Source organism: Impatiens glandulifera, chromosome 4 (genome assembly GCF_907164915.1).
Source record: "Impatiens glandulifera chromosome 4, dImpGla2.1, whole genome shotgun sequence".
Taxonomy (NCBI): domain Eukaryota; kingdom Viridiplantae; phylum Streptophyta; class Magnoliopsida; order Ericales; family Balsaminaceae; genus Impatiens; species Impatiens glandulifera.
The window spans coordinates 331,806-345,052 of record NC_061865.1 but is presented as its reverse complement, the minus strand read 5'-3'; the positions used below and the strand labels follow the sequence as shown (position 1 = coordinate 345,052).

Here is a 13,247-nt window from a genome sequence, read left to right as displayed (position 1 = left end):
TATACCAAACAAGCCTCCTTGGAAAGTAACTTCCTTTCCCCATATTACACGACTTGTCGATTAGTAAGTTCCCCCACACTTCTTCTGTATCTCTCTTTCCCTTCGCCAGACCGCACCGCTGGTGGTTTGGTTCGCTTAGCATCATTTTCCGACACCGCCCCACCAGCAAAACAGCTTCCTGTTTCAGCTTTTGGGCGTAAAAAGGTATGATCTTTGTTATTTGTCTCTCCTCCTCTCAACTGAGATCTTATCATTTCTCGATTTAGTTAATGTCTTAAAAAGGGAAATCAATCTGATTCTCCTTTATGCTCTGAGGTGTCTTTATTTATTTTTCTCATATTAGGGTTTATAGGTAACAGACAAAAACACTGTGAGTGCATTTCTGAGATACGGGCAGTAAAATTTGTTGAGAAGATATGGAGAAAGGAGTAGACGCCATCATTGAATCCAGTGCTGTGAAAGATTCCTTTCAGAAACCACCCGTTGATAAATTAATAGAGGCTCCGAAATCTTCTTTAGTACTAATCCCTGAAACTCCGATTAAGGACAGTGAGGCTGAGGAAATGGGGAAATCGAAGCTAGATCTGAAATTGATTTCTTCACAGGTTGCAGTATGCGATGATGGCAGCAACTCTCATACTCCAAAAGAGGCTGTATTTGACCCTTTCGTAAAGGGTTCAGAGCATCTTGAAGAAGATTCACATGGACTGATCTCCCGTAGGCTTGATTTTGAGTTGTTGGGTGGAAGTGGTAAATGTGATGATGATGCTGATCCAGAAAAAGAGTCTTGGACGTCTGTATTGGACTGTGATGGTGATGGTGATGATGAGGAGGATGAAGATGATGAGAATTTGTTGTCTGAGAATCTCTTAGATGACATAGTTGTTAGTGTGCAAGCTGATGACATAGTTGTTAGTGTGCAAGCTGATGACATAGTTAGTGCTGCTGCTGCTGCTGAAGATGATGAGAATTTGTTGTCTGAGAATCTCTTAGATGACATAGTTAGTGTTGCCGCTGCTGAAGATGATGATTATGATGAGGATTTTGATTATGAGCTTCTTTATGCTGATGGATTTAGGAGTCCTACTATTACTATTTCTGTTGCTGAGACATGCCCTGCAGCTCCAAGGAAGCCTGCAAAGACGAAGAAGACAAGGAGAAGGACATACAAGATTAATGAATTTAACTTATGCTGCAGGAAGCTCCAGTTCTAAACCATTCATTGCTAATTCTTTTTGTTTCTTAAGTAACTCTGATTTTGATATCGCCAGCCATGATAAATGAGAAAAAACACTTGCACCAGCTGCTACCTACTTCTTTGATGTAATATTTATTATCTATCTAATCTTGCCTTCTTTTTCTTCTTCCTTCCACCATTTTGAATTTACTGAACTCATGTTTGTTTATGGACTGATTGTTAGTTAGAACCCAAGAACATTGGGTATTCATAATAATGTCAAAGTGAGTTGTGTGTTGATTGATTGATTGTTCATTGTACAAGAAAGAAAATGGAATATTTTTGTTTTGGTCAAAAGAGAAACAACAATAGTACAAACAAATCTAACTATATCCCCACCTTTCTCTTACATTTAGCTTCTACCCTTTATAAAGAAAAAAGGGAAGCAAGGTTGAATGAATACCAACCATGAAAAAAAGCACCATGAAGAGGGGAGGAAAACAACAACTAAACATCTGATCAACGAGGATGACAAGTGACAATGGAAACAACAACACTACATAATGCGATGAGATGCAATCAATTAATGAACTTAACGCTTGGGAGATCCAAACATTTGATCGAGGAGGATAACAAGTGACATGGCAACAGAAGAATCGATGAGATCTGGCTCTACAATGATCAACCTGAAAACTTCAAAACCAAAGGCTGCGCCAACAACAGCAGACTCCTTCCGCTTGATCTCAGCAACACGATTCCTATTGGAATCATATATGACACAACATCTCTTTGTGTAAGAGCCTTCAATCTCGTACACTGATCTCCCTTTGTTTCCCAATAACATTGTATTTACATGAGCTAAACAGGACCTTGCGTTTGAAAGAAGGCTTACATGTTTCCTAACTGATAATATTGGATTCGTTAACTTCTCACCATCGTATAACAACCAATTCCCCGACATGCTCAATCTCTGATCATAATAACAATAAGTTCATCAATTCATCATTAGGGATTCAAAAACTTGTTTCAAATTACAACAAAATAAAAAAATACCTTGCGACGGATTGTTTGAAGAGGCTTGCCGGAGGCGTCCATGAGAACAACCTCACCGGTGGATCCGTAGTTGTCGACGCGGAAAGCCAAACTACCTTTAGCATCCAACACGGTAAATCCATCACAATTGAAAAGCAGAGATTTCTTCCATACCGTAAACATTCGGCAATTTTCATCGGAATATGCGGAAATCATAGATGAAGAAGTACAATTACTGTTAGCAGTATTGATGGAATTAGAAACTACGGAGGCATTTGGATATACTTTTGTCATCTCAGATAGAAAGACTGAAATCGAAGCTAACAATGGAGATTGGAGAAGAAGAAGATGATGATAAGAAAACCTAACAGAGGGTTTCTTTATATATACTACGGGTTCAGAAAAAAAGTGGCGCGTGAAAACGACGTCATAATGGGGCGGCGGATTATGGAAATCAATTTTGCGTGTCTTCTATTGGCAAAAAACATTTAATCCAATTACAATCATACACGTAGTCACTCACTTCTCAACATTCAACTATAAATCATCATGGGCTGTATTGACATTTTAGAATCGAATAAATTTCTTTTAAGTTAATATGGAGATAATCTAAAATACTAAATATAATGTCAAATCTAAAAGGAAAATTTGGAACTTAAATATATTCTTTGTATAGTTGTATAGTCTAAGATTAAATTACTTGGACTAGATTAAGCGAAAAAAGTTATGTTTGGACTCTAATGCCATTAAATAAGAATCGTTTGGTGAAATTTTTTTGTGGCTGAGAATTTACAGGTGATTGTTTAATGTCTATTCTGTATTGTATTATATTCTTTCTTTCCCATTACAAGGATAAGTAAGACCTTTTCTTTATACCAAGCTAGATGCAGTTATATGGACCCATTTCGTATTACTTTATATCTTAATTGGCATCTATAAAGGAAGTTTCAGAATTTATACATGTTTCTGGTACTATTACTAATACTAATCCTTAGGACTTGTTCGGTTGGAGTTATTTGTGTCGTTTCTAATACTGACAGGGCGGTTCGTGATAATTTCTTAGTTGTCCTTTTTTATTAACAGATTAGGAAATTTCATTAAATAATTAAATAAATAAAATGATATGACTTTTATTATACCTCTATTACAACAATACAAATAACACTCCACCAAGTGAAGTGAAGCCCAATCAATTTGCATCCCATCCATATAAATTGCTGATAATGTGTAGTAGTAGTAGGATAAGAAGAAAAAAAATAAGTGGTACCACCAATGTGGCTTGTGCACATGGACCAGCCAGCCACAAACAGATCTAGACAATCCGAAAGAAATTGATTTATCGAGCCGATAAAATTTGCATGTCACGTTGTTATCCTTGTAAGGCAAACCTGGTCAAAACCGATTAATCAAATGATAGCAAAGTGTATGATTGTTCCCTATTTTTCAATTATGATATGTTCATCATAATTAATGAACATATCCAGTTTCTCTTAAACCAACGTTAAGCTTTTCGAGCTCTATGCAGATATCTTGTGATTGCAAGCAAGATTTATCAAGAACAGAAAAACATCTTACTTCCTTGTCTATCTGTATCCAACTCCATCCAGTAATGCCTTTCCTTATTTTGTCATGTTTCATTGATTCCCTTATCTTACCCACTTCATTCCATAGCCCAGCCCCTGCAAATATGCTTGCGAGTGTAATATACGGAACAGCAGAACTCGGCTCCATCTTCGAGAGCTCGTTTGCAGCCACTGATGCAAGTTCAATCTCATTGTATACTTTACAAGATCTCAAGAAAGAACTCCACATAACAGAGTTTGGTTCAAACGGCATTTCCTCCATTATCTCCTTCGCCTTCATAAGATGACCCTTTCTAGCATAGAGGTCAATCAGGCAACCGTATTGATCTAAACGAGGGATCAGATTATAAACAGATTTCATTTGATCGAAATATGTAAGTCCTCTTTCGAGAAGCCCGGCATGGTTGCATGCAATCAGTACAGAAGTGAAACACAAATGATCCGGAATGAAACCTTGATCTATCATGCGATCGAAGAGCTCTAAACTCTCGTGTCCTCTCCCGTTCTGAGCATAACCGGATATCATAGCAGTCCATAAGATTCTATTTTTCTCTATTGTTTGGTCAAATGCAGAACGAGATTCATCCATGCAGCCACACTTTGAGTACATATCTACCAAAGCACTTGCGACAAACACATTGCAGATAGAACCAAATTTGTAAACTAAAGAATGCAATTGTCTTCCTTCCTGGAGGATTGCTAAGTTTCCGCAAGCATCTAGAATGCTTGTTAAAGTATGATCCGTTGGGTTTATATTTTCACTCCGCATCTTCAAAAACAATTTCAGAGCTTCTTCTCCTAGGCGATTCTGTGTGTATCCTGATATCATAGAGTTCATCAAAATCACATTGTTGTGTTCAGATGTTTCGCTAAAGAGAATTACAGCTAGTTCTATTCTTCCAAGTTTCGAGTAACAGTCAATTAGAGAACTTACCAAGAAAGAATTGCTACCCCAACCTAGTTTAACAGTATGAGCGTGAAGAGTTGTAGTAAGTTCAATAGCGAATTCCAGGCTAGTACAAGCACTTACAACACTAACGTAAGTAAAGCAATTGGGCTTCACTTGTGAGCTCAACATATCTTTGAACAACATAACTGCATCAACCCCGCGATTATTCTGTGAAAACCCGGTTATGATTGCTGTCCACGATACATGATCACGCGTTTTCATCTCTTGAAATGCCTTCATTGCTTCTCCTAACGCACCACATTTTGCATAGGCATCAACAAGTGCAGTGTTTATAAACAAGTTGTTTTCAAAACCAGTTTTGATTAGCTGGGTATGGATTTGTAAAGTCAGAAGCTTATTTTGTGTCTTTGCACATGAGTTCAGGGATAAACAGAGGACATACTTGGTTGGTTTCCCATTAAGTATATTCACTAGGTAGGCACGATCTTCCCTAACGGGTTGCTTCACATAAGGCATTTCACCGAACAGTTGGTATGCAATCCGAGAGAAGGACGTGGTGGGCGAGTGTAGAGACGACACCCTACGGATGAATGATTGGAAGATTCTAGCTTTAGCAACGGTCATCTATATTTACAACTGAACTCCAATATCAATACTAATTAATCCAACTGTTCCAACTTCCAATCAATGGAACCCAAAAAACACAGGCACTTTGAAGCGAGGTGAAGACGCCGGTCCTTTGGCTTCTTCTTCTTCTTCTTAACGTCGAATTTCATGGCAATGAATCGATTGAGGAGGGATTGAGCTTTACGAGCCATTTTCGCAGTAGTAAAGTGGAAACCATAGCCTGAAGTTACGAGAGAGAGGGGTTTAGGGTTCGGATCCGGATAGGTTTAGGGTTTAGGTTTCGGATCCGAATAGGTTCAGGATTCGGGTCGGGGTTCGGATATAAGGATTAAAAATGGGAAATTTGATGAAATGGCCCTCATAAGAGGTATAATTCTAAAAAAGGCCCACGTTTGATAAAGTTGGCAAAAAGGGTCTTTTTGCCCTGTAAAAAGTCTGTAATACCCTCGCGCGCCTGTTTTACCGCTCAATTACGAGAAATGTATTTCTCGCATTTGGTATTTCTCGCATTTGGCTCAATTACGAGAAATGTATTTCTCGCATTTGGTATTTCTCGCATTTGGCTCAATTACGAGAAATGTATTTCTCGCATTTGGTATTTCTCGCATTTGGCTCAATTACGAGAAATGTATTTCTCGCATTTGGTATTTCTCCTATTTGGTATTTCTCGCATTTGGTATTTCTCGCATTTTCTATTTCTCGCATTTGATATATCTGAGTATATATTGAGATTCGGACATTTGTAAAATATATGAAAATGGCTAGGGTTTCGAATCGATCTACAATAAACTACGAAAGAACAATCTCCAATGGAGGACGTTATCGCGATGCATTCATCTCTAGATATCAGATTAACACACATACATGACGACGACTCAAGACAAGAACGCCTTATCATCGGAGGCTCCACTTGCCCCGTCACTGTCGAACGCAATGTTCGCTCCGACCTCGACACCACACTTCCAAAGTCTTGTATGTATTCTCTAGCTAGATCTTGTTCTTCAAATTATTAGATCTTTGAGATTGGGTTTTTTTTCATCAAATATGAAGATTTGGCTAGAGGGTCGACTGCTCCTGATATGGACCATCCACAAGAAACAATAGGGCACCCTCAATATGGCATGAGTGTCCTCCAACAACATTCTTCCTTCTTTGATCAAGATGACAATGGAATAGTCATCTTTCGGTGTCAGGGCTTGCGTTTCTAACAATGACAGTAGACTCAATTACGAGAAATGTATTTCTCGCATTTGGTATTTCTCGCATTTAGTATTTTTCTCATTTGGTAAATATTATCCGGCCACGAACCCTAAATTTAGGGTTCTCATATAAATACTCTAAAACCCTAATTTCACACTATCCTTGTATTCTAAAGTTGCCAAAATGTCGAAGCGAGGTTAGTGTTTTCATCTTCTATAGAATTATTTGTTAACTACATGCTTGATACTTGATAGTAATTCAATGTTGAAAAATAAAGCGTTTTAGGTCGCGGAGGATTGGCGGGAAACAAGTTCTGCATGTCACTGGGTCTTCCTGTGGCGGCTATGATCAATTGTGCCAACAATACCGGCGCGAAGAATCTCTACATCATATCAGTGAAGGGGATCAAGGGTCGTTTGAATCGATTGTCGTATACTTGTGTGGGAGATATGGTTATTGCGACGGTGAAGAAAGGGAAACCTGATTTGAGAAAGAAGTTCATGCTTGCTGTCATTGTTAGACAACGCAAGCCCTGGCGCCGAAAGGATGGAGTGTTCATGTATTTTGAAGGTGATTTAGTATATTTTGATTTTGTTTTGTGTTATAACTTGTTACTTGTTTAACCATTTTTTTGTTATTCTTTACTAGAACAGTTAGACAAGAACCCACTCTTTTCACGATCTGATTGATACAATCCCTTATTTGTTATGCTGAGGATTTAGAAATAGTTTTTCTTTAGTATTGGTTTTCAAGGGTATTTGGGTATTGTATATACCCACTAAGATATTAAAGAAAAAGAGTATTAGGGATAATGAATAGAGTTTATGGTATGATGAATGATGTATTTAGAAACACTATACTCACTTATTTGCGTTCTAAGTCTTACCTACTTCTCGATCTTTTTTATATATGAAATTTTTTTATTGTAATATGTAAATATATTGGTTGATAAATATGTTGTTACTATGCAGATAATGTTGGCGTGATAGTGAATCCTAAGAGAGAAATGAAAGGTAAAAAATGGCTCAAAATGTGTTAAATTACTATATCATCTTTAGGCCTCATTCATTCACTCACAATTATTTGTTTAATGGTAAAAAAATCAGGTTCTGCCATTACTGGTCCAATTGGGAAGGAATGTGCTGATTTATGACCCAGAATTGTAAGTGCTGTGAATGCTATTGTCTGATAAAGTCGGGGGACTCTTTTGTTTTTAAAAACTTGTCAATTTTGTTTTTTGATTCACAACTGAGATTAGAATCATATACCTTTTCAATTCTTGTGATACGCATAACATATTTATGAATGTTGATGTATGTGAGTGTTTTCAATTTTGGGTCATACCAAACATGCTATTCAAATATGTAAAATATCTAGTCAAGAAAATGGGGAATAAATAAAGTAGATGGTTAAAGGGTTTATATCTAATACCAACATATATAATGTCAACAATTCTTACAGGACAAAGCAAAAGCCGCAAGGAGTTTTTGTGTTCTTATCAAGGCCCATAGTTAGCTTCTTAATTTCTCCATAGTTAGCCTCTTATTGACATGATTCCAGTTGTTGAAGCATGAGTCTGTCGAATTGACATGAAATAAAGAAAAATCTGTATCTTTTATAGAGGATATTTTAGCTATCACTTTAAGAGATTGTGAATATTTTATGATGAAAAATGCTTATAAATTTGTACTCGTAAAATGAAACCAGACAACGATTTGTCAATTATCATCTGTTTTTGGTTTTCATATTCATAAGATTATTTCAAAACAGATATTTTTCAGCCTGCGGTTTTAATAACATAATGGGTTTAGCAAAAAAAAATAATAAATATTTGGATAGAAACTAACCGTAAAACTCCACAAATAAACTGTAGTTTTCACTTAATAATCTGACTGTAAAAACTCCATAAATAAACTGTAATTGGCATAGTGTTTGCTTAAAGATGATGCAAAAGAGAGACATAAAGACAGTAATAGTTTACAAACTTAAACAGATTCAGGTTCAACCCAACAAACATATTTCACTGTTCTTCGTCACTGTCATTCCCGAAAACTGAAGCTATTGAAATCTTTGCTTTCTTCTTTGTCGAGCTACTGTTTAAAATCTAGCCAACATAAGAAACTTCCTAATTAGGAAACAACAATGACAAGAGTCCCAACAGAAGTAACAATGAAAAACAATTGCCTCCCTTTTTGGCTTAGCTTGTTTTGTAGAATCTTGGACCTTGGCAGTAGAAGCAAGCAACCTGGTAATAAAAATTGCACGAAATTCTCAAGACCTTCCAAACTTGATGATACCAATTCCCCTCAAAATACACACATATAAAAGAAATATGTGCTGCCTTCTGCTAATAAATGTTGGTTTTGTAAAAAAAAAAAAGCAAGCATCAATCTCCAATTATCCGGGTATGCACGCATACAAACTGCAAAAAGCATACCTCTCGTTTCTTAGCAATCTCCTCTGTCTCCTCTAACTCCACGTCAAGTTTCTTCCTTTAGATATTTTCTTCAGCAGTATAAAAATCATCCTCTTCCTGTTTTCCAACTCCCAATTTTGCATCCCGCATACCAGACCTTATTGGCTCAATTATTCCTTAATATAAACCAAAAAAATAATTTACTACCCAATTATTTGATAGAGAAAACATAACAGATGCACAAACAATGAAGTTCCTGAAGAAATGTTCAATTCTAGTGTCTATGTTGAGAGCCAGTTCACCCATAAAACCTTGCTATAACATATTATAATCAATCTACTTCAATATGAGAACTGATGTTTATTTACCTTGTTCATCCTTCCTAAGACCTTTTCCTTTCCAACCCATCTTTTGGAGAAGCCTAAATCCAATATTAGAAGATGACAATTGTGTATTCAATGAAACTTGTTCTACATTATCAAGATCAACATTTTCAGTAGGCCTGTGATTAATTGGCAGATAAAACACAAGAGTATGAATATCTGAAGTATATGTAAGACAATCAAATTTATTTTTGTAGAAATCCAACAACCAGCAACCTAAGAAACATCTCGATACTTACATCCACCTTTTTCGGTAGTGTATCTCCCGGATTCGTTCCTTGTCTGTTGTTATAACATCTTTGGTGATTCATTTTATCCTGTATACATAAGACGAAAACTCTTAGAACTAAAGAAGAAACGAAAAAAACCCAATTAATCATAGAGAGAAAAGATCCAACTTTAGGGATTCGAATTTCTAATCTCATATAATACCAACCATTTCCTTCAAACCCAGTTGACCTATCTAGCCAAGTCTGCATATTTGATGAAAGACCCAATCTCAAAGATTTAATAATTTGAAAGAACAAGATCTAGCTAGAGAATACATACAAGCCTTTGGAAGTGTGGTGTCGAGGTCGGAGCGAACATTGCGTTCGACGATGACGGGGGCAAGTGGAGCCTCCGATGATAAGGCGTTTTGTCTTGAGTCGTCGTCATGTATGTGTGTTAATCTGATATCCATAGATGAATGCATCACGATCGCGTCTTCTATTGGAGATTGTTCTTTCGTAGTTTATTGTAGATCGATTCGAAACCCTAGCGAGAAATGTCCGAATCTCAATATATATACTCAGATATACCAAATGCGAGAAATACCAAAGACGAGAAATACCAAATGCGAGAAATACCAAATGCGAGAAATACCAAATGCGAGAAATACATTTCTCGTGATTGAGCACCAAATGCGAGAAATACCAAATGCGAGAAATACATTTCTCGTAATTGAGCACCAAATGCGAGAAATACCAAGTGCGAGAAATACATTTCTCGTAATTGAGCGATAAAACAGGCGCAAGGGGTATTACAAACTTTTCACAGGGCAAAAAGGCCCTTTTTGCCAACTTTATCAACCGTGGGCCTTTTTTGGAATTAGACCTCTTATGAGGGCCATTTCATCAAATTTCCCTTGAAAAATAATAATAGATTTTAAAAAAGGAAAAGACAAAAAGGCACCCTAATGTTCTTCAATATTTCAGATCTCTTATTAAAGTTTGGTTTATTTTTGTTAGTTCATCAATATAAATATAAATTACATCTTTAATTAATTCAGTGTATGTATACTGTATATGATTGCATATGGTTTGAGATTGAAGATGCATAATATATGATTGATGAAATATAAAATAAAAATAGTTTTAATACTTAAAACAAAGATATTACAAAATTTGTCCTTATAAAGTAGCTATTGGTTACCATCTATAATCATTTATATTCCTCAATAGTATTACTTGTCTTTACTTTTATTTTTTAAAACATAAAGAGTTCTAGAAGTACTGTAGCTGTTTTAATTTGAGTTTTTAAAAATCAATTTGTATTACTCAAATCTCATCACAATGCATTAGATTTGAAGATTGAATCTACAATTAATATAAATTAAGAAATTAACATTCCCACATATTCAAGATTCTTACCTTTGAACTAACTTATTTCATGACATTAATAATAATAATTATAATTATAACTTTTGAAACTGTTTGTCCCATGTTAATATTTAACATAGACTACACACTTGACAACAAAAACAATTATTTCAACTTCAAATCTAGACTATTGTTTTTATTGATTATATATATATATATATATATATATTCTTATACTCTGACCCATTTCTAAAATTAATTAAATATTAGAGTGATTCCAAGGAACATAAGATACAAATAAAAAAAATTATTACCGCATCAACAACATTCAATTCAATTACACAACAGAGCAAAGTGTATAAAAAGTTAATTTCCAGTAAGGTATGGAATGTTATTCGGGAAAAAATGCAGGTTGTTGAATAGACTCCACTTGTTTGGTCTCCGAAGGTCATCCCGACACATCAATTTATTCTTTGGTTGATTTTTTGTGGAAGGCTAAATACTTGCGATCGAATTTATTGATACATGGACAGTCCATATGTTTGTTGCCTACTTTGCGAGGAGAACGAGAAATCTATTGACCACTTATTGGGCAGTTGTGCATTTACTAAGCTAGTGTGGTGCAAGTTCATCTCAGCTATAGATTTATTGAGCTTTTTGGAAGCGTGGGAGGAAATCAGAGTTGTTGTCCAAAACAAAACTAAGGGTAATAAATTTCCAGCAAGTATATTAAAATGCGGTTTTGACTCGGTTATCTATCACACATAGGGAAAGAAACTCTATAATCTACGGGAGATTTCGTAAAAGTGTGGAAGAATGCTATGATTGATTGTCGGGCTCTCATCGACAAGAATTGAGAGTTATGCGAAAGATGGGGTATCAAATACTCGGAAGTTACGAAAGTTAGAATATTTAAAATGAGATAGATTTTTATAATTAATTGTAATAAGTCATCAAACTAGTAATTTTGAATGTTTTTATTTTTTCATTCTGAAGGTCGGTTAGAATGATAAATCCATTTTTTTTCTTTTTGAGAATTTTTATTAAGATAATACTAAGTCGTTTTACAAAAAAAAAAAATAAAAAGAAATTAAATATTAAATAAATTAAGAGATTCAATAATTTTAGACTTATTTTTATAAAACTATAGATTGTGAAAGGAGTAAATAAATATTTCTTTAAGTACATTCTGAGAGGCATATAGTGATATAGCGGGAAATTTGACGAAATAACCCTTATAGGAGGGTTATTTTTAAACTTAGCATAGGATAAATAATTTTTTCAAATATAACGTTTTCCCTATGCAAAAAGACCTTATTGCCCTTAATTTAAAAAAAAAAACAGTTTCTTTTCTCCTTCCCTTTTCCCTTTCAGCCGTTTTCCCTCCCTCTCCACTTTTCATATTTCCAAACACTCCCCAAAGACGACCGATCCAAGCCCCCTCTCCCCGACGACGAACCAAGCCCCCGAAACCCCACCTCTCCCCGACGATGATCCAAGCCCACGAAACCCCACCTCTCCCCCAACCCCCAACGACTATCTGAGCCCCCGACGACGATCCAAGTAAAACGAAGAACGATCATCGCTGCGAAGAACGATCCAACAAAACCAAGGAAACCGGAACGTCTCCAACATTCAGGTTAGTTTTCTGTGTTTCCGTTGCCTTCGTCGCATTCGTCGTTTCACCGCTGAGATGAAATAATGTTTAAGGTTTCGTCGTTTAGAGTCTAGGGTGTAGGTTAGGTCGTGGATGAATGGTTTTAGAGCTTGGTTGATTGGTTTACGGTGGAATATACATTTGTCGCAGACGACTGTGCATCTGTCGCATGCGACTGCGTAGTCGTCTGCGACAGATGCGCAGTCGCATGCGACAGATGCACCGTCGCCTGCAACAGTCTTCGACAAATGTATTTTAAACCCAAAATGATTCAGTCAACCTTCGACGATGTATTTGAAGCCTAATTTTGTTGGATCGATCTTCGTAGCGATGATCGTTCTTTATTCTGCTTGGATCGTCGTCGGGGGCTTGGACAGTCGCCGGAGGTCGGGGGAGCGGTGGGGTTTCATGGCTTGGATCGTCGTCGGGGAGAGGTGGGTCGTGGGCTTGGATTGGTCGTCGTCGGGGAGAGGTGGGTCGTGGGCTTGGATTGGTCGTCGTCGGAGAGAGGTGGGTCGTGGGTTTGGATTGGTCGTCGTCGGAGAGGAGGTAGTTTAGAAATATCAAAAGAGGAGAGAGAGTGAAAATTAAAGGGGAGAAGGGAAGGAGAAAGGAAAGACACTGTTTTTTTATTATTATTTAAGGGCAATAATGTCTTTTTGTATAGAGAAAATGTTATATT

At 36.5% G+C, this 13,247-nt stretch overlaps 4 protein-coding genes across 5 annotated transcripts; 2 read left to right on the top strand and 2 right to left on the bottom strand.

The window, feature by feature from the left end:
• Positions 1 to 35: 35 nt before the first annotated feature.
• LOC124933579 lies at positions 36 to 1,483 on the top strand. 2 transcript variants are annotated; one of them, XM_047474000.1, is made up of 2 exons: positions 36 to 204; positions 353 to 1,483. In XM_047474000.1, the coding sequence occupies exon 2, from the start codon at positions 417 to 419 to the stop codon at positions 1,212 to 1,214; it is 798 nt and encodes a 265-aa protein (XP_047329956.1). In that variant the 5' UTR covers positions 36 to 204; positions 353 to 416; the 3' UTR covers positions 1,215 to 1,483. The 2 variants fall into 2 exon arrangements, with proteins under 2 accessions (XP_047329956.1, XP_047329954.1); XM_047473998.1 differs by having other exon boundaries at positions 344 to 1,483.
• A 12-nt stretch (positions 1,484 to 1,495) lies between these two features.
• On the bottom strand, positions 1,496 to 2,560 carry LOC124933580 (protein LURP-one-related 8-like). The gene is made up of 2 exons (XM_047474001.1): positions 2,231 to 2,560; positions 1,496 to 2,147 (listed from the first exon to the last, which is right to left on the bottom strand). The coding sequence occupies exons 1-2, from the start codon at positions 2,501 to 2,503 to the stop codon at positions 1,770 to 1,772; spliced, it is 651 nt and encodes a 216-aa protein (XP_047329957.1). The 5' UTR covers positions 2,504 to 2,560; the 3' UTR covers positions 1,496 to 1,769.
• A 747-nt stretch (positions 2,561 to 3,307) lies between these two features.
• LOC124935755 (pentatricopeptide repeat-containing protein At2g13600-like) lies at positions 3,308 to 5,574 on the bottom strand. The gene has a single exon (XM_047476178.1). The coding sequence runs from the start codon at positions 5,324 to 5,326 to the stop codon at positions 3,677 to 3,679; it is 1,650 nt and encodes a 549-aa protein (XP_047332134.1). The 5' UTR covers positions 5,327 to 5,574; the 3' UTR covers positions 3,308 to 3,676.
• A 1,138-nt stretch (positions 5,575 to 6,712) lies between these two features.
• On the top strand, positions 6,713 to 7,682 carry LOC124933699 (60S ribosomal protein L23-like). Its single transcript, XM_047474139.1, has 4 exons — positions 6,713 to 6,725; positions 6,815 to 7,099; positions 7,501 to 7,542; positions 7,636 to 7,682. Exons 1-4 carry the CDS (start codon positions 6,713 to 6,715, stop codon positions 7,680 to 7,682), a joined length of 387 nt encoding a protein of 128 aa, XP_047330095.1.
• Positions 7,683 to 13,247: the final 5,565 nt, after the last annotated feature.